Raw genomic sequence first — 21,331 nt, forward strand, 5'->3', positions numbered from 1 at the left:
CAGAACAAATAGTGTTCTATGTTCAGATTAATAGAAGCAATATCATACCAAGGGAGACTTTTTGATTCATATCCTCCAGTTGATATAGAAGAACTATAACTCCCATCACTTGTGGAATGCCCTCCTCTTGGAGGCCTGACTGGTGCCAACCCTGATTTGGCATTAGGTAAAAGGCATAGTATTTTATTAAAACCTTTGAGGCCTTTTTTAAACTTTGAAACTTGTGCATGGTTTTCTTAAATAGACTTTTAAAATTGCTTTAATGTCTTTCGAGTTGTCAAATGTGTTTTTATGTTGTTTAAATTATTTTTTGGATTTTATTTTGGAATTGGTTATACTGTGTTATCTGTTTGCCACTTTTATCTCATGATAAAAGAGTGAGGTTAAAATGTTTACTAAATGAACTATTGTTAACTACCATCAACTTATGGTGACTATGAGTGGGGGACGTCCAATACACTCTTTCATCAATCACTCCACTCACATCAAGCATAGGGCTGTTTAGCATCTAGATAGGGTTCAGGCTTGATTTTCTCTAGAGTCCATTTATTTGACTTTTTAGCAGTCCTATAATTGATTCATTTGAGACAGACAACAAGTTGCAAACACAAAAATACATAATTTATTCTAATATTCACATCAAGGTTATGTAAGGAAAACATGTCACAGAGGCTGGAAGAAGCAACAGGAAAACCCAGACAGTTATTCAGTCACTTTGTCTAAGATGTTGGCTTGACTCTAAGCCTTGTATGGCAAATACCATTAACAGTTCCAACACCACTGACTGCAGGATCAGCAATTTTGATGGCTCAGATGCTTATTTGCTAGTGCAGACAGAACTTGGAAAAGTTGCTTTTTGTGGCCCATAACTCCCAGTTGTCCACAGCCACCATGGCTACTGTGAGTTGTAATCCAACACTTCCCCACCCTTTTTTCCAAATTCTGTCTGCAGTTTGTGTGCATAGGCAGTTTAAGCAGTGAGTCCTTACAGAGCATGTGGCTCTCATTGTTACACCGCGCGCACACACACAAATAGAATAATTAAGGAACATGGTGACCAAGACTTAAGGAAGACCAAAGCCATGCTGAGAGGGCTCTGCTAATCTGGCATGAACCATAAAGTACTTCTTGAGAAACCACTAGACATGAAGTAGTGAAAGAAGCATGGAGATGAGATCTCTTTCCAGGCTCACATCTACTGTTCAGAGGTGCTCCTGACAGTTGAACCCTTTTCCAAAAGCTTCAAAAATGTGGGAAAGTTTAGCATACAGCAATCAGCTCTAAACACATGAAAGCACCTTCCAAAAGCAAAGATGCTGCCATAAAATTGCTGGAATATTTTCTGGGTGGGAAAAAAGGCCAACTGATTAGAAGTGTTGTAAGCTGCTATTTTGACACGTCACAGGGAGCTGCTTGTTGATATCCGTTTATGTTATGATATGTGTCCGTGCCTTAAATTGTGGTTTGTTAACCAATCATAAACCATAGTCTGGACCCATGGCCTGTTGTGACACCTGAACTTGCAGCTATGGATTGTCCCTGTCCTCCCTCTGAGATGAAAGAAGAGATGAGGAAAATTTGTAAGAGAAAACAGAAACAAACCAGGAGTGAGAAAGGCAAGATACTGGTTATCAAATCTTTTGCCATGTTTTTTTTTCCATCTTAATCAACAGACTAGGATTTTTTTTAAAAAAAGACAGTGGCTAAGAAGGGCATAGTTTAGTTATGCAGATCTATGCCCTTTAGCTTCTACTTTAATCTTGCATAACGAAATCTGGGTTAAAGCCTTTTGGAGAAGAGACATGCATGGTGAATATAGCTTGAAATGTTGAAATTTGGCTTTATTATTAATAATGTGATGGGTGTGGGAAACTGGGAGCTTGATTCCCCTTCTTCCATCCTAAGAATGTTTGAATAGAAGTTGATTTAGAGCTAGTGGTTCCCAACCTGTGGGTCCCCAGATGTTTTCACCTTCAACTCCCAGAAATACAAACAGCTGGTAAACTGGCTGGGATTTCTGGGAGTTGAAGGCCAAAACACATGGGGACCCACAGGTTGAGAACCATTGGTTTAGAGCTTTGGATGTCTACTGCCTTGGAACTTTAAGATGTTTGCATCAGCTTTCTCTTAATGTATTCAAGCTGTAAAGGGAAGGTGCAGCAACATCAAATACCAGGTGAAATTAGAATGATCTATCTTAAATGGGATAGAGCAGGCATGGGCAAACTTCGGGCCTCCAGGTGTTTTGGACTTCAACTCCCACAATTCCTAACAGCCAGTAGGCTGGAGGGCCAAAGTTTGCCCATGCCCGGGATAGAGGCACAGAGACTTCATCAGTGCTGCCAGCAGCTCCTTCTGCCCACCTGAACTGGTCTAGTTAAACTATCCACCTTATTCCTATCTTTTACAATGATTCCACAGTCCCACAAAGCAACCTGCTACAGTATCCCACTCCCCCCGCCCCAAATCTCTGTTGGAAATGCATTCTGAAAGTTTTTTGGGTTGCAGCTTTGGGTCATGAATACAACAACAGTCTCTATGTATGAAGGAGAAACATATTGTTACAACTGACCTGGAGTGAGAAGGGTTTAAATAAGCATTTTTGGTACATCTGTTTAGGCAAGAGAAGGAAAATCACAGTGGCCTGAGTAAAGGAAGGAATTGTTTCCTTTGAGGTAAAATACATAAGGTCTTTTGATGGAAGGACCTATTGCATACTAAGTGTGTGTGTACTGGAATACCTCAAGGAAAACCCTTCCCTATCCATAGCTCTCCTAAAAGAGCAAGTGATCCTTCCGGCTGGCTACTCTTTGTGGGATGGTGTCCCCTTTGATGTCACAGCTTGAACTACTCTGGGGAGCAGTCCAATCACCACCCATGGGAAGGTGGCATATTTCACAAAGTTCAGCCCATACCAGAGAGCCACATTCTGTGGTTGTGCCACATCACTGAGGAAGTGCAGAAGAACAAGGGCCAAGATGGCGCACCATGCCCTCTGAGACCATCTGGGCTTCTCGCACTTGAGCTGGGTGTAAGAAGAGGAGTGGAAGGCAAATCCAAGCCCAAAGGCTGTGGCCACGTCACGACTCAACGATGCAAAAGGTCGTGTTTCCATGCGGATCCATTCAGGGTTTGCACACCACTTAGTGGCTAGGTTGATCGACCTGGAGAAGGCCACCAAAGAAAGACATGAATAAAGCATAACTAAGGAAACACAGCTTTTTATTTGGACAACAGCTCCCAGAACCCCTGTTAGCATGGGTAGAAAGAGGTTTCTGCGAGTTGTAGTCAAAGCTTAACTTTACAAGGCTCTGGACTACAGTTGCATGAAGGAAAGAAGCCCACATAGATGTTCCCATAGTCCAACCAATTTCCCTGATGAACAAACTCACCAACTGAGATCTATGCCCAGAACAATCAATGTCCAGTAAATCGTCATGCTGCCGAGCAAAAGGGACAGCGAAGTCCAGAGGTAAAAGTGGAGTCCCCTCCCTAATGGGACTCGGGGTTCTAGCAGCCAGCCCAGGCTAATCCCTGACAAAGATGACAGGAAAAAAAGTGAAAATAGGAAGAAGCAACACAAAATCCCACTTCTGTGGTTGAGTTCTGGTTTTGCCCCATAATCTGAAAGGACAGTAATGTTCCTCTCCAAGTGCATGAGAAAGCTACTCTCAAACAGTTAGAGGGAAGCTGTCTGGTGTACTGAATGTGGCAAAGAAAGAGCCCAGCCAGAATCTAGGATAGTGAACTTTTTGGATTACAGTTTCCACAATTCCGCCTGCATGACTGCTAACCATGCTGGCTTGAGGATTCTGGAAGTTATAATACTAAAAAGCAACCTTCTCGAACTTTGTTCTCATTATCCAGGGCTTGAGTAAATCTTCAAAAACCCTAGACTTCTTTTGATCCAAGCTGAAGAAGAACTGGGGCTTCAGAGGGCTTTAAAAGCTTGCCACTCCATTTGAGATCACCTTTTTATCAGCTCTTGGAGTTCATTTCTGTGCCTAGTTTGAGAAAACCAGAATAAAATATCATAAAATTCCCTCCATGCAAGATAGACAAGGCCTTTCTGCAAAAGAAACCTTAATATCAGTGTATACATTAATACTCCAGTACAAAAGGTAACCAAAACCCACAAGATGCACTACCTGTCAAGATGCCTGCAAGGACTTGGTGGGGGAAATGAGCCAGGATGAAGAGGCGTGACAGACCTATAGCCAGGAGGAGAAGGAGATACACCTGGAAAGGCAATATCTTCACCAGCCAGCTGTATAGAGAGAAATTGAATTGCAGGTAAGTTAGCAAGCTTCAAGGGTTGTATCAACAGCCACTCTCTGCCCTTAAAAAATAACTTATCAACCAAATGAGTGCCCCAAGAAATCCCTTGGATTGTGTCACCAGAATCTGGAAAAATACTGTTTGGATTACAACTCCCACAATCCCCAGACAGCATGTCCTTAGATGGGGGATTCTAGGAGTTGCATTCCAAAAGAAGCATATATTCTGCTTGTTTCCAGCATGTTATTATAATGGGAGAGACTAATGCTATTTCCAGCAAATGATGAGTCCACAAGGAAGCATTTTGGTTGCTGTGGAAGGGAATACCTACCTCTATAATCATCTTACATATACAGGCATAATGACAAAACTATTTTTTCCAGGCTCTGGAATTTAGCACAGTCAAAAGGCTTCAGACATCATTAATGAGCCAATGAGATTTTAGCAGGTAATTGTGAACAAACTGCATTTCATCTATGAATCACTCAATGCCGCCTCTGTGAATGAAAACAATAGACTCTGGATTCAACTCTCAGGGCTTACTATCTACTGCCTCAAGTGGTTAAACGGCAGAACTGCAGCAGGCAGCAATCTGGATTGATTCAAATGCAGTGGCGAGCCTGCATTAGACTAAGTCTCTTTCTACTGCCACATAATTGAGATAATCAAAACCAATAAACCACATTATCTGCTTTGAACTGGATTATATGAGTCCACACTGCCATATAATCCAGTTTAAAGCAGATAATCTGGATTTTATATGACAGTGTAGAAGGGGGCTTTGATTCTGGAAGCCAGGGTTTGAATCCCCAATTGGCCATGAAACCTATTGCTGACCTTAGGCAAGAACGTTCTGGGAGTTGTTGTCCAAAGCAATACACCCAAACTGCCTATAGTACTAATCACTGAGCAAAGAAGCATTTTTTCCTCACCCTATTAATGTGTATAATGGTTGGAAGAAGGACAACCAACCTGTGGACGCCAAACTTTAAACATACCGTAACACTGTTTTACTAGAACCAGTGAAGTGTAGTGGTTTGAGTGCTGGATCATGACTCTATAGGGACCAGGGTTTGAGCCCCCATTTTCCTACGGAAACCCACTGGATGCCCTTGGGCAAGTCTTACTCTCTCAGCCTCAACTCTCTCTGAACAAACCTTGCTAAGAAAACCCTGTGATAGTTTTGCCTTGGGGCATCACAAATCAGAAACAACTTGAGGGAACATAGCAGTAGTACAAGCAGCAGTGGATTGTATCTAAACAAAGGGCAAAACCCTCAGAAGGCCAAAGGATGCTGTTAGTCTCCCCTTCTATAAAATGAGCCAACAATGTGATGCAGCAGCTAAAAAAGCCAATGGGATTTTGGCCTGCATAAATCAGAGTATAGTGTCTAGATCCAGGGAAGTCGTGCTAGCCCTCTATTCTGCCTTGGTCAGACCACACCTAGAATCACACTGTGTCCAATTCTGGGCACCACAACTTAAGGGAGATGTCGACAAGCTGGAATGTGTCCAGAGGGTGACTAAAATGATCAAGGGTCTGGAGAACAAGCCCTATGAGGAGCAGCTTAAAGAGCTGGGCATGTTTAGCCTGCAGAAGAGAAGGCAGAGTGGAGACATGATAGCCATGTATAAATATGTGAGAGGAAGTCATAGGGAGGAGGAAGCAAGCTTGTTTTCTGCTGCCCTGGAGACGGGTGTAGAACAATGGCTTTAAATTACAGAAAATGAGATGTCACCTGAACATTAGGAAGAACTTCCTAACTGTGAGAGCTGTCAATCAGTGGAACTCTCTGCCCCGGAGAGTAGGGGAGGCTCCTTCTTTGGAGGCTTTTAAGCAAAGGCTGGATGGCCATCTATCAGGGGTGCTTTGAATGCGATTTCCTGCTTCTTGGCAGGGGGTTGGACTGGACGGCCCATGAGGTCTCTTTCAACTCTATGATTCCACAGAAAGGGAGGCTCACCCAGAGAGAGATAAATATTCAGATATTGTGCTTGCGGGGATGAGATTGGACAAAATGTGAAGCACTGTAGTAAGGATAAAACTGGAGAATGGTATGAAGAAAAAAATGCAGAACCTGCCTTGAGTTTCTTGAAGAAAAGATGGGATACTTAGTATGTAACAACTGAATTAAAATGTAAATGAAGACGTCCTGGGGGGGAAAAACAATGGAAGGTGGAACTAGGAATGTGAATTGCTAGAGTGGAAATGACATACCTTTTGGAGTGCTGAGATAGCTGTGTGGTCAGAGCAGTTACTACTGGCCAGAGGGCGGCACCGGTGATCATACAGTGGCCAGAGGGACTGCCTGCAAAATAAATATATAAATATAAGAATGACAAATGGGTGCTTCCTCTTTCCTCCTAAGATGCCACTTTAAGGGAACAGGACAGGATTTGTAGCCCAGAAAGGTCTGACCTCCAACAGAGGTAACAGTACCAATGAGATGGAATATTTAGGCTTTCCAAAAGCTGCCACCTGAGGCAATTGCATGACTGCCTAATCACTGGCTTTCACATTAAAATCACAGTCAGGTTGTTGAGCATTCATTGAATAGAAGGCACACATTCCCATCCACTCCTTCCAGAATTGCCTGCAGTTATCAGAGAACTTATTTTAAAAAGGAAAAAAAGATTATTTTACCAGTTTTGTCAGTTATGATGTTAAGGAACAAAATGTCTATCTAGTTTTAATCAAGCTACTGACAACATGAAGCCACTGACTAAGATTCTTTGCCTTGTTCCTTTTTTTTCAAATGACCCTTTACTTCACTAAGGGTAGGACCATTATTAGACTAAAATTGGGATGATGGCAATTGGGAATCAGAATTGGATGATCCCCAGAAGTGTTCCCTTTGAGCCTTGATTCAAATGTCCACTCAAGTATTAATATTAATAATAATAATACATTTCATTTATAATCTGCCTTTCTCGCCTAAGGGACTCAGAGCAGATTACAGCATTTACATACATAGGCAAACATTCAATGCCTTTACAATCACATGAGACACACAAACACAAACAAAGGCAAGGCTTCTTTCATTTCCGGCTTCTGGAGGCAGTGCTCATCTCTTGTTCTGGGAGGTGCTTTTCCTCCATTTTCAAGCTGCGGAGCCTGTGTTGTCACCTCTGCATGTGGCCGGCAAGATTGTTTGGAGCGTTTCTTTGCCTTTTCCTGCCAAAGCAGTACCTATTTCTCCACCCACATTTGCATGTTTTCAAAATGTTAGGCAGGCACTAAGGCTGACAGATGAGAGCTCATCCCGTCTTGCGGATTCGAACTGCCAACCTTCAGCTCAGCAGTTCAGCAGCACAAGGGTTTAACTCGTTGTGCCAATAGGTTAATTTTTCTCAGTGCTAGGCATGTTGTCTCTATTCTGGATTATACCTCCCAGAATGCTCCAACCAGCACAGGCCAGTTGGAGGTTTCTGAGAGTTAGCTGTTACTTTCATATGCTCTAGGAAGCCACAGTCTCATGCTGATATAGGACAGTGAAAACAGCAACAAGCTCCCAAAAGACAGCTCAAATGGCAGAAGACTGTAAAACCCACTTGCTCTTTTTATGAGAATCAGAAGACATATCAGTTCAGACGACCAAAATATTGACCCCTATTCCTCATCAGGCTCTACAGACAGCCAGCCAATGGATGTGCTGTAGGGTCAGAAGCCCTGGTTAGGTACAGTGCTGTAGGGATACATGGTGAGATTTTCCACAACAGTTCCCATAGCACTGTCTCAAAATAGAATCCAAAAAAGGCTGTGTTGATTCATATCAGCAAACTGGTTCTGCTTAAATCAACTGTCATCAGCAAGTATGCATTTTGGGAAGCTAGGAGGGCCATAAATACGGTACTTATTCAAGACCCGATTTCTAATACTTTACAGTTCAAGAGAGGTAGCTCACAACTGTTACTGGGTACATCAGTAACTGACATGTGTATATCAGTAAGAGAGAGCCAGGGTAGAGTAATAGTTTGTATGGTGGACTACAACCTAGGGACCAAATCCCCACTTGGTCACGAAAAACCATTGGATGAATTTGGCCAAGTCATATTCTCTCAGCCTCAAAAGAAGGCAAAGGCAAACCTCTGAAAGATATCCCTTGATAGGTTCGCCATAGGGTCACCCTAAGTTAGAAATTACATGAAATCAGCCCAGAACAACAGCTCACAATGCTATACTCCAAAATGGAAATTCCATTTATTTTCAGTCTTTGTGAAGATTGTAGCTAAGTTCAGATGGAAGCAAGTCTGAGCTGTTAAGTTCTGGAAATAAAGAATTTCTAGTTCCTACTAAGTATAAAAGTATAAAATGGCACGTCCTGACTCTATCATAAAACCAGATAAGATTATTGTACTCTACCAGTCTTCACAACGAGAAAAAGATAATTCTGATATCAACACTAAGTTAAAAATGTAACAGAAAGGAACTTCTATCCAGAAATGCCACAAACTATACTGCATAACATAAACTGGCTGTGATCAACATTCTCCTGGTGTAGTGTAAATATTCATGCACAGAGATATTTTTTGCTAACACTATGCAACCCTCATGCAGAATAGCAACATGTAGTGTACTACATGTGCAAACACAATGCACAACCACAATGTATAACACTGCTGTATGCTCAACTCCACTTTTGCCATTGTCAATAATAAACTATTTTGGGCATCTCAGAATTATAAGTGTAAGTAATTTACACTATAAGTGTATCTGATTGTTAAATGCAAGTTTTGCAAGCTCTGGCCACACAATATGTCCCCTTGCTCCCTTTTTCTTCATGACTTTTATTGGGACTAGGCCTTGGCAAAGACAAATGAAATGGGCACCTTCATGCAAACAACTCCATAAAACATGATGATGAATGTTAGCTAGACTGGGTGTCTAATAGAAAATATTTTGAGAAATCCTTGGAGAAGGTCCACCAACAGCCTCCCGAAAACCATTTATTATGTATGCCTTGTGCCATTAGGACAGAACAAAATAAACACCGAACCTTCCCGGTAACCTTTATGAAATATCAGAACAGCTCAAAACAGACAGCTTGTTGAATTTTAACCACCCATGCTGTCTTGTCAAACTGACAAGGGACAACATTTGCTTTCCTCGGAGCAGCCCGAAGATTATGAGCCAAGTACACAAACACACAGCGCCATTATATGCTGAAGACAGATGCTTCCTACAGATGTGGCATTTCTTTACTGTAAGCCAAAATTTCATTTTCTCAACATGCAGGCCAATTCTTTCTCCCTAATCTCTTTATTGAGGCTGTGGGCGGCATTTTCTCTCTTTGGTTTCCCAATGATTCAATATTTGTCTATAACCACAGAGACATATTGATAATCTTTCTCTCTATGACATTTCATTTCATGACCCTTCAAGGCATTCTTTCTAGTTTTCTATTTATTTAAACCCATTTTTGGGTGTATTTATTTCTCACATTTTCAATTCCAACTCTGGTTGGCATACGAAATGCATGAGTCCCCCTGACAATTTGTCTATATACAACTCTATGAAATAAATCAGGCCAAGAGATACCAAAGGATCCACCCGGTAGAGTTGAATCAAGGCTCACAGTCAACCTCCTCACTCTACTTAATGGCAGATTTGGCCTTGGGATGAATGCAGGCTTTAGAGGAAGGCTGGGTAACTGCAGCAAAAACAGGGATACATTTTAAAACCCACAACCCCATGCCAAGCCATGCCACTTAAATTCAGCTGTATGTCAGCCAGAAGTCGCAAGAAGTTATTTTGACTTGCAACTTTCAGGCTCATTGGGTGATTTTGGGCAAAGGTTTGTGTGGAAGGGGCTTCTAGGAGGAGCAAGTGAACCTTCTTCCCCAAACCCTCAACATGTGAATAGAGCCACAGGCATTTGTGGGATACTATTTCAGCACTGCGGTTATTGAGAGAAATCATATCTCTACACTCTATCAAGTGAGGCCAGTGTGCCAGGCAGGGAATCTATAACAACGGAATCTGTTTCCATGGAGTTGAAAGAAACTTCAAAAGGCCATTGATTTCTTCCTCTTGTCAGCACAGGAAATTCACTGCTATAGTATTCCTATTTGGTGGTAGTCATCCACCTTTGGCTGAAAAGCCTCTAAGTAAGGAATAATAATAATAATGATAATGATAATAATAATAATATTTTTATTGAGTCAGAAGCAACTTGAGAACATACTGAAAGTCACTTCTGGTGTGAGAGAATTGGCCGTCTACTGAGACGTTGCCCAGGGGATGCCCAGCTGTGTTAGCTGGGAGACTTCTCTCATGTTCCCGCAATGAGAGCTGACGGACTGGAGCTCACCCCTTCTCGCAGATTTGAACTGGCGACCTTCAGGTCAACAACCCAACCTTCAGGTCAGCAGTTCAGCTGGCACAAGGTTTAACTCCAATAATAATAATAATAATAATAATAATAATAATAATAATAATAATAATAACTCAGCCGCTATCAGGACCTCAAGATTGAACTTCAAAGACTCTGGCAGAAACCAGTGCAGGTGGTCCCGGTGGTGATGGGCACATTGGGTGCCGTGCCAAAAAATCTCAGCCGGCATTTGGAAACAATAGACATTGACAAAATTACGATCTGCCAGCTGCAAAAGGCCACCCTGCTGGGATCTGCACGCATCATCCAAAAATACATCACACAGTCCTAGACACTTGGGAAGTGTTCGACTTGTGATTTTGTGATATGAAATCCAGCATATCTATCTTGTTTGCTGTGTCATAATAAAATAATAATAATAATAATAATAATAATAATAATAATAATAATAATAAGACTTTATTTGTCCCCCAGGGGGACTCAGGGCAGAAAGTCTGCCATAGCTTTCAGCAATCCGTACCACTATCAAACAGATATTGAGTATTTTGGCTGAAATCCCCTTTCTTGTGATACAAACCCCCGGTTCACATCCTACCATCTACAACAACTGTGAGGTACCTTTGGCCCCCAAGTCTTTAGACCTATAGTCCCCTTTAGTCCCTTCCATCATAGCCAATGGAAAGGGGTTATGAGGGCTACAACCCAAATACCAGGCAAGCCAAAGGTTCTCCAGCCCTAGTGTAGTATTAACAGAAACATCGACTGACAAAGGGATAAAGTGCAGGTACAGATGGAGCATCCCTTATAAAAAATGCTTGAGACCAAATGTGTTTTGAATTTTGGATTTTTTTCCCAGATTTTAGAATACTTGTAAAATATAACATCTTGGAGATAGGACCCAAGTCTAAACACAACATGTATTTATGTTAGCCTGAAAGTAATTTTATACACAACATTTGTAGTAATTTTGTGCATGAAACAAAGCTGGTGTTCACTGAACCATCAGAAAGCAATGGTCTCACTATCTCCGCCACTCATGTGGACAATATTGGTGTCATGCCACGAGCAGGCAAAACATTACCTGCTGCCCTGTCTCTTTAAGGTTCCAAAGGGGCGGAGCTTAGCCTTGGCTCCTGCCAGCCTGAAATGGCAGTTATTTTGGTCAGTTAGAATTTGTCAGTTGGTGAAGCACTGGAAGGAAGTGTAGGAAGTAAAAGGATCACAGAAATTCACGTCACGTTGGAACTGTATTCAAATTAGATTAAAAAGCCATAGACTACAGCAATAGAGAAAGCCATGTCAACAACACTGCATTGAAGTCATCTCAAAGATACAAAGAATCCAGTCATAACAAGACTTTATACTCTGTGGCAATATCTATCCAGAACTGCATAGACTCAAAGATTTCTTTCCTCACAAGAGACTTCATAGTGGCATCAAGAGGAAAAGAGATCAATTTTGTCTATTAATAAAATATTTTGTTTCACAACTACAGTCTCCAATCTGTCCTTCGTGCTATGAGTCCTTCCAGTTCATTTAATTAAGCATGGAGGCAGAACAATTGGAGTATTTCAGAATTTCAGATAAGGAATTATCAACTGTACTAATGGATCTCCGCACTTGGGAACATAAAGATCTCAGGTCCATTAGAAATGTGATCTCCATAAATTTTTGGGGAAAAACAAGTTTTGGGAGCCCAGAATTAAGAATTCAGAATTTATTTATTTTTGAACACCAGGATTCCCCCATATTTCTAATACTCCCTATTAGTGGAAATAAGGTTTGAAAGGACAGAGACAGGTGGGGCTTCCTGTTCCTTTATTTATCTTTCTCATGGCTCAGTTGCTTTGCAGAGAACACGTGAACAGTAGCAATAGCAAAGAGGAAGAGTATCTGCAAGATGTTTTGATGTAGACCTTGACAGATATCTAACAAAGAGCCATGTGCATCTTCACCATCCTGTCCCACTTGTGGCAGATGGTAATAAAGATGATAAAGAAGAAATGCCTAGAAATGTTTAGATTTATTCAACACAGATCAGGATAGAGGCCTGCATTTTTGGTCTCCCCTTTGGTTTTTTTGTGTGTGGCAGGAGCGACTTGAGAAACTGTAAGTCACTTCTGGTGTGAGAGAATTGGCTATCTGCAATGATGTTGCCCAGGGGACACCCAGATGTTAGATGTTTTACCATCATGTAGGAGGCTTCTCTCATGTCCCCGCATAGGAAGCTGGAGCTGACGGACGGGAGCTCACTCCGCACCCCGGATTTGAACCTCCAACCTTTTGGTTAGCAGTCCTGCTGGTACAAAGGTTTGCCCCATTGCGCCACCAGGGGCTTCGAGTTTTTTTAATACTGGTAGCCAGATTTTGTTAATTTTCATGGTTTTCTCCTTTCTGTTGAAATTGTCCACATGCTTGTGGATTTCAATGACTCCTCTGTGTAGTCTGACATGGTGGTTGTTAGAGTATTTAAAAACTCTAAAATCAGGACAGTAAATAAAGAACAATACTCAGAAAACGGGAATTCCAGACAGGAAACAATCAAGACCTCCCAACAAAGAATTCCCCAGGCAGAAAGCAACCAGGTTTTGAAGCTGCAAGGCTATTCAATGCTAATCAAGGTGGCCAATTGCAACTTTCACACTTGCCTCAAACAGACAAGAGTTCTTTCTTTCACCCTGGACATTCCACAGATATATAAACCACACTTGCCTAGTTCCAGCAGACCTCACAACCTCTGAGGATGCCTGCTATAGATGTAGGTGAAATGTCAGGAGAGAATGCTTCTAGAACATAGCGATGCAGCCCAGAAAACCCACAGCAACCCAATGATTTCAGCCATGAAAGCCTTCGACAACACAATTCAGGCACCGCTGTCCCTAACCATAGCTAGATTGTGGACTTCATGGCTGTGTCTCAAAATTTAGAATCACGCTTCAGGAATTAAGGGTCCTGGGTCTGCTCCACTCATCCCTAAATCACAAAACCCAAAGCAATGTATCAAATCTTATCCTGCATTACCAACCTGGTCCTGTTTCACAGCTTGAAGGGAACTGGCGGGGAAAGTCTACGCCCTTCTTGGAAAACCCAGATTCAAACATCCACCAGAAGGGCCGTTCACCAAATAGAAACCTGGGGAATGGAGAAGTAATAAGTGATAATGAGGAAATATCCAATTCGGAGCTTTATGAGTTTTTGGAGTGTTAAGTTTATGTGCCGTGTCATCTTCTGCTTAAGGCAATTGCATCGTCTTCTTTGCTGTTACTTCTCATCTCGCCGTGCTTGAAAGGTTGTGTTATTATTCTGCATATATTTATAGTGTGAGCCACCTGGAAAAGTCCTAAAAATTGTACAGCAAGATATAAACTATTTCAAAACTCCAAGCAAAACCAAGATCAACATCAAGGAGGACAGTAATCCTTGATAAGATTGTTGCCTCCATGACACATAGGTACCGTCCCCGCACACACACATTTATGAGGCACAAATACTAATCTACTTAAATTCAAGGGCATGCAATGTTCCACAGAAATTAAACTAAGCAATTAAACTAATTAAATTAAACCGGTACTAGTACTGTAATCACCCCTAGGTGGCTGACATTTTAATTTCCCACAACGGCACACCAGAGTATTGTGAGAAGTTTATACAGCCGCTGCCATTTTAATTTCTCACGACTTCCTGAAGATGATACTGTCTCAAGCCTTACTCAGGCCCCTTCCACACAGCTGAATAAAATCCCACAATATCTGCTTTGAACTGGGATATATGGGAGTGTGGACTCAGATACACACATACACATGCATTCTTTGGACAGCATAGGGAAGGCTAGACACCCCTGTTGTGCTTGTTTTGCTGTCTGTGCCCCAGTTCAGAAGATTTCGCCTCACTTTCTCTACCTGTGACAACTGGATTTTGAAAATTTGGCTTGTTGTGGAAACATGGATTTGGTGAGAAAGCTTCAGCAGGGACACCTTTTCCCTACGATAACTCTTCAAGGAGTGAATTTCCCTTCCGAGGAATATTTTTTTTCTCACTTCCTGGTGTCTAACACCATTCTTAACTATGAGTCATTTGTAAGTCAGATGTTTTTAACTTGGGACTGCCTGTAGTTAAAACAAACTAACAAAAAATTTATTAATGGGTCAATGTTGGTAATGTTCCTTAACTCTTATTAAAAAGGAAACCATCCCAGGAGCACCTAAAAGAAGCACCTAACTCTCTACTTGAGACCTCTCCAAACTGCTTTGTCATGACACATTAATGTGTCGGCTGCCTCATGTAGGTGTGTTGCTCAAATGTAATAAGTAACCTCTTAGTCTATATGAAATAAGCAATAAATCATATTTTATAATACAGTAGAGTCTCACTTATCCAACATAAACGAGCCGGCAGAACGTTGGATCAGCGAAAATGTTGGATAATAAGGAAAAATTAAGGAAAAGCCTATTAAACGTCAAATTACGTTATGATTTTACAAATTAAGCACCAAAACATCATGTTTTACAACAAGTTGACAGAAAAAGCAGTTCTATACATGGTAATGTTATGTAGCAATTACTGTATTTAGGAATTGAGCACCAAAACATCACAATGTATTGAAAATGTGGAGTTCGCTCCTTGAATGCTAATCTTGTAAAGAGTTTGCTGATGTGAATATGTAATAGCTGGGCCCAAGCTCCATGAGCACAGATATATGAAATACAATCACAGAACAACATGTTTTAAAATTATGCATTGATTTTAGCCTTAGATCTTTTCACAGTGGACGAAAGAGAAATATCTGAGTCACAAATAAACAAATACTATAATCAGCTGTGCTGCTTTTATTCTAAATCACCTGCCCTTCCTCGTACTATCACAGGGAAGCTTCTCTTCTACAATGATAACGCAAATAGTTTAGAGACAATTGCTTTCTTCTCACCATTTGAAGACCAAATTGAGCCACTCGGAGATTAAGCCCAGCCAAAGCACTTTCACTCCAACCTTCTGGTCCAGCAGGAAATAAGCAAGAGGGAAATAAATGATGAAGACGCATCTAGGGTCACCTAAGAAGGTCATCCAAAGCCAAAAGGACTCCAGTCCCGGAAGGCTTCTCTGAAGCAGCTCTGCAAACCAGACTCCGCTGCTATAGAAAACATCCATGTTGGGGAAGCTAGAAAAGGAAGGGGAGCAGAGTTAGGACATTAGCTGATGCTTTTACCCTCCAAATGCCAAATGCTTAAATCAGCTTGGCTTTAAATCGTATGGGATAGGCCTACACTGTAGCATTAATCTAGTTTTGTGCCACTTTGCCATGGCTCAATGCTAGGGAGGCTGAGGCACCAGCCCTCTTTGGCAGAGAAAGCGAAAGGCCTTGTCAAACTACAACTCCCCAAAATTCCACAAGCTGTTCAAGTGGTGCCAAACTGCATTAGTTCTACAGTGTAGGTGCTCCCTGAGATCATCCCAATACATCAATGGCGCTTCGATGATTTCTTGGGAATGGTCGGCTTTAATTAATCCCAGAGGGTCTATCCTGTTACGGATTTGATGATGATAAATGGAAGCTCTTACGTGTGCCCGTGATCCAGAGTCACCCGCAGAACAATAACATGCCACTCAGGTTTGCAGAACAAAAATGTAGGAACTTTACTGATTTCCCATAGCTGTGGCGCAGGCGGGCGCAGGCCCGTAGCTGTGGCACAGGCGGGAGAGCAAGCCAGCTGCAATTACCTGCAATGAATCACTCTGACCAGGAGGTCATGAGTTCGAGCCCCGCTATGTTCGAGCCTATGTTTGTTTGTCTTTGTTCTATGTTAAAAGGCATTGAATGTTTGCCTATATGTGTAATGTGATCCGCCCTGAGTCCCCTTCGGGGTGAGAAGGGTGGAATATAAATGCTGTAAATAAATAAATAAATTTCAAGAGATCAAACATGGTAGTATTTACAATGATCCCTCTGATCACTTACAGAAGTCAACAGTCATAAATAGTCCTTTTTCAGTCCACACTCTCAGAAGCAAAACAGGCCTCAAAACAGCAAGGCCTCTCGGAGTACACACTGCTTTCTAGCAGTACTCAGCCAGTAATGAAAAACTGGTTCTGCAGCAGCAGAACAGAAACAGTACCAAAATCAATCCTCAGGTCTTTGCAGGTGCAGCCAATCGGCTTCATGCACTTCATTTTCAGTTCACACACACACACAGCAAACTATAACATACTCGAAGTATGAGTAAGGACCATCAACGCTGTCCTGTAATCCAGTTTCAGTGTGCGGATTGAGTGCATTGAACTAGATCACATGGCAGTGCAGGTGAGGATCAAAATCTGTCTCCACCTTTTTGGTGCAATCCTGACAACAACCCTGCAAGGTCAGCCAAGTCCAGAGATGCATCGCAAAGTATGCTTCAAGCTAGGACAGGATTAAGACAGATCAGGACGTCCTGGTTCATTAGAAAAATAAGGAAAAAGAGAAGAAGAGGAAGAAAAGAAGGGGAAGAGAAGGAGATGAAAAGAAGGGAGAGAGAAAAAGAGGAGGAAAAGAAATGGAAAAGAAGGAGAAAGAGAAGAAGAGAAGGGAAAAAGGAGAAGAGGAAAAGAAAGGGGAGGAGAAGAGGAGGAGGAGGAAGAGAATGTGCGAGAAAGAGAAATGATCCCTGGAAAGACCAAGGACGTGGCAGAACTACAACTCCCAAGATCCTTGGAGGGAGAGGGGTCATGCTAGGACAAGGCAACACAGTGGCAGCACGTTCGAGGAGCTAGAAAAAACCACCTCGGCTCTATTTCGGGCAGATAACAAAATCGAAAATTTCCATAAATAATCCGGGTTTTGTGCTTTGCTGCAGCATCTTACACAACACTTTGCAGCCTAAGAAAAAGCCATGCCTTTTCACTGATTCGCCTGCAAAGCGGCTCAATGCAACTACCTACCCTTTCCTTGCCCCTTTCCTTCTCCAAGACCTCCTCCTTCTTTTCAACCGCCCTCCTTCCTCTTTTTCCGACCCCTTCTCACTCACCACGCCCCGGAGCCGACTCGGCTGCCACACTGAACGCATGAAACTACATTTCCCAGAAGTCTCCGGGAGCAGGAGACCTGCCAATAACCCGGCTTAGCTACCAAAGGGACTAAAGGGCATGCAGGCTATTTTGTGCAGGTGTATTATACTCCTTTTAACAGCTAATGGAAGATCTGGTGATAATTTGAAAGATAAATACATGCCTTTGTACTGAAGATGAAAGGTAATCATAGTGGGTTGCTGTGAGTTTTCCGGGCTGTATGGCCATGTTCCAGTCCTGACGTTTCACCTACATCTATGGCAGGCATCCTCAGAGGTTGTGAGGTCTGTTGGAAACTAGGCAAGTGGGGTTTATATATCGGTCTCTGAGGATGCCTGCCATAGATGTGGGTGAAACGTCAGGAGAGAATGCTACTGGAAATGGCCATACAGCTCGGAAAACACACAACTCATGTCTGTTTGAGGCATGTGTGAATGTTGCAATTGTCACCTTGATTAGCATTGAGTGGCCTTGCAGCTTCAAAGCCTGGCTGCTTCCTGCCTGGGGAAATCCTTCGTTGGGAGGTGTTTTTCTTTATCAATGACCAAAGGAGGGAGTGGCTTGTCATTGCTTGCAGTCAAAGATGGCACTTTCTCTGCACACTCGTAAATGGAAGACAACTTTGCTGATTACTGGTTAATCCTAAAGATGATGAAGATAGAAAATTAAGATCACTTTGATTAGCATTGAATGGCCTTGCAGCGTCAATTGAAACTGGATTTTAATTTTTGTGGTTGTTTTAGCAGAATTGTATGTTTTTGTTTTGTGATGTTTAACTTTGTTGTAGCGTCTCTTTTTGGCAACTGAATGTTTTGCCTTATGTTGGAAACTGCCGAGTCCTCTTGGGCAGATAGGGCGGTATATAAATAAAGTATTATTATTATTATTCAAAGCCTACTTCCTGCCTGAGGGAATCCTTTGCTGGGTGGTGTTAGCTGGCTCTGATTGTTTCCTGTCCGGAATTCTTCTATTATCTGAGTGTTGTTCTTTATTTACTGTTCTGATTTTAGAGTTTTTTAAAATACTAGTAGCCAGATTTTGTTCATTTTCATGGTTTCCTCCCTTCTGTTCAAAGGATCCCCCCCAGGCAGGAAGCAGCCAGGCTTTGATGCTGCAAGGCTATTCACTGCTAATCAAGTTGGCCAATTGCAACATTCACACATGCTTCAAACAGTCAAGAGTTCTTTCTCTCACCCTGGACATTCCACAGGATATATAAACCGCACTTGCCTAGTTTCCAACAGACCTCACAATCTCTGAGGATGCCTGCCAAAGATTTTCTCTACTATTGGAATCTTGGATGTATAGAATCACAGTTAGAAGAGATCACAAGGGCCATTCAATCCAACCCCATTCTTCCATGTAGGGATTCACTATTAAAGCACTCCCGAGAGATGGCCACACAGACTCTGCTTAAAATCCACCTTTTAAAAAACTATAAAGGATATAAATTATGAAGTATATCTATTAGATCCAGTCTAGAGACCAGAGTTCAGATTCTGATTTAGCCATGAAAACCCACAGGGGCCCCTTCCACACAGCTGAAAAAAAATCCCACAATATCTGCTTTGAACTGGAATATATGGCAGTGTGGACTCGGATAACACGGTTCAAAGCAGATATTGTGGGATTTTCTGCCTTGACATTCTGGATTACATGGCTGTGTGGAAGGGCCCTGGGTAACCCTGGGCAAGTCACATACTCTCAGCTCCTGAAAACCTTGTAATAAGCTCACTTTGGAATTGCCGTAAATCAGAAATGAATTGAAAGACAATAACAACAATATAGGATTATCATTATCTCTCTCTCTCTCTCTCTCTCTCTCTATATATATATATATATATATCTCCCACTTTTTCTCTGCCAAAGGAGACTCAGGGCCCTTCCACACAGCCCTATATCCCAGAATATGAAGGCAGAAAATCCCACATTATCTGAGTGTGGACTCAGACAACCCAGTTCAAAGCAGATATTGTGGAATTTTCCACCTTGATGTTCTGGGATATAGGGCTGTGTGGAAGGGCCCTCATGCTCCTTTATATCACAGGATCTGATCCAGGGTTATCAGTTTTGAACTGGATTATATGGAGTTTCCACTGCCATACAATCTAGGATAAACAGATAATCTGGGACCAAATCCTGGGATATAAGGACAGTATAGAAGGGGCCTCAAAGCAGCTAGTATTAAAAACTGCAAGGTGTGGAATTAAAACCTGACACATATAAACATTAAAACAAAATCAAATATAAATATATTTTTTTAAAAACAGTCAAAACCAATAAAGCAATTTTTATGATGGCTGTATATCTTGGACTTTATGCTTTTAATTTTTTTGAACTTTTGAGTTGATTGTTTTAAAAACCTCTGATGTTAATGTTTTATTGTTTCAAACTCCTGGTCTGAGACTGCAATAAATTAACTAATTCATTCATTCAATGAAGCCATTCAACAAATCTATTAAACTACATAAAACAGAGCACGCCTTGGCTTGGTTTTTAAAAAGTTGACATGTGAATGAAGCATGTGGTTGCTACCAGAGAACAATAAATAAACAAAACAAATAAAAATAAACAAACAAAATGGGAAAGGTCAAAATTATAGTATTCATTCATTGTGTCAGAAATGAATTGAGAATACAGTTATAATGCATAAAAAACCACAAACAGTTTAAAAATTTGGCATTATATTAAATGTCCTTTGACCAGATCCTGGCCACTTGGAGTGCCTCTGGTATCAATGTAAGAAGATTCTCCATTGTGCATGTAGCAGGGCTCAAACTGCATTGTAGTAAATGGTCTGTGGTTTGCTCTTCTTCACACTCACATGTCGTGGACTCCATTTTGAATCCCCATTTCTGAAGGTTGGCTCTGCATTTTGCTTCTTCTAGAGGCAACACTGATAGAATCCTTCCAGGAGTTGAGTGTGATGTCCACATTTCGCAGGTGTATAACAGAGTTGGGAGGACAAAAGCTTTATAAACAAGCACCTTGGTATCCTTATGGATGTCCCGATCCTCACTCTCTGCTTCATTTGGAAGAATGCTGCACTCGCAGAGCTCAGGCTGTGCTATATTTCAGTGTCAATTTCGACTTTTGTGGAGAGGTGGCTGCCAAGGTACAGTAGCAGAAATTGTCAACATTTTCTAGCATAACACCATTAAGCTGTATTTCTGACATTGCAGAGGGATTGGCTGATGACTGCTGGAAGATGTTCAATGCAAGGCCGAGTTTCTCGTATGATTATGCAAAGGTATTTAGAATGCTGGTAGGTTTTCTTCTGAATGCGCACAGACTACGTTATCATCAGCATATTGGAGTTCTATTACTGATGTTATCAACCTTGGTTTTCAATCTGTTGAGATTAAATACCGTAGGTTCCCATCTGTCCATAGATGATTTCCACTCCGGTGGGAAGCTTCACACCAACAAGATGAAGTTTGCCCATGCGGAATGGATTGCAGTGGATAATAAATGCTAAAGTGTGGTGAGGCCCTATGCAATCAATCAATCAATCAAGCAAGCCCTCCCTTCTTCCAAGCTCCCAGCCCCTCCCGCCACTTGAAAGAGAAGGCATTAGCCAAGCCCCGCCTACTTCCTCCGAGGCGGGGCTTGACTCTGCTTCCTTTTTCCCCTTCCCCGAAACTGAACCCGCGCCTGGCCAATCGGCGGCGGCGCGGCCGG

The 21,331-nt window shown here is 41.9% G+C and overlaps 1 protein-coding gene across 3 annotated transcripts; it reads right to left on the reverse strand.

Annotated features, from left to right (window-relative positions):
• Positions 1–599: 599 nt before the first annotated feature.
• On the reverse strand, positions 600–21,194 carry g6pc3 (glucose-6-phosphatase catalytic subunit 3). Of its 3 annotated transcripts, none has more exons than XM_062957402.1 (7): positions 20,475–21,194; positions 15,537–15,767; positions 13,638–13,744; positions 6,496–6,586; positions 4,149–4,267; positions 3,393–3,534; positions 600–3,164 (listed from the first exon to the last, which is right to left on the reverse strand). In XM_062957402.1, the coding sequence occupies exons 1-7, from the start codon at positions 20,522–20,524 to the stop codon at positions 2,804–2,806; spliced, it is 1,101 nt and encodes a 366-aa protein (XP_062813472.1). In that variant the 5' UTR covers positions 20,525–21,194; the 3' UTR covers positions 600–2,803. The 3 variants fall into 3 exon arrangements, with proteins under 3 accessions (XP_062813472.1, XP_008111749.1, XP_003222723.2); XM_008113542.3 differs by lacking the exon at positions 20,475–21,194 and adding an exon at positions 17,611–17,726; XM_003222675.4 differs by lacking the exon at positions 20,475–21,194 and adding an exon at positions 17,525–17,672.
• Between the last annotated feature and the right edge of the window lie 137 nt (positions 21,195–21,331).

The sequence above is a fragment of the Anolis carolinensis genome, chromosome 6, assembly GCF_035594765.1.
Source record: "Anolis carolinensis isolate JA03-04 chromosome 6, rAnoCar3.1.pri, whole genome shotgun sequence".
NCBI lineage: Eukaryota > Metazoa > Chordata > Lepidosauria > Squamata > Dactyloidae > Anolis > Anolis carolinensis.

Excerpts from the sequence above, each read along its gene's own strand:
- g6pc3 (XM_003222675.4), bottom strand. The coding sequence starts at position 17,649 with ATGCGTTCAGTGTGGCAGCCGAGTCGGCTCCGGGGCGTGGTGAGTGAG. Across the intron at positions 15,768-17,524 it reads AGGAAAGGGGCAAGGAAAGG|CTTCCCCAACATGGATGTTT; the intron begins GTAGGTAGTTGC and ends TTCCTTTTCTAG. Across the intron at positions 3,535-4,148 it reads CCTTGCAGGCATCTTGACAG|GGATTAGCCTGGGCTGGCTG; the intron begins GTAGTGCATCTT and ends CATCTTTGTCAG.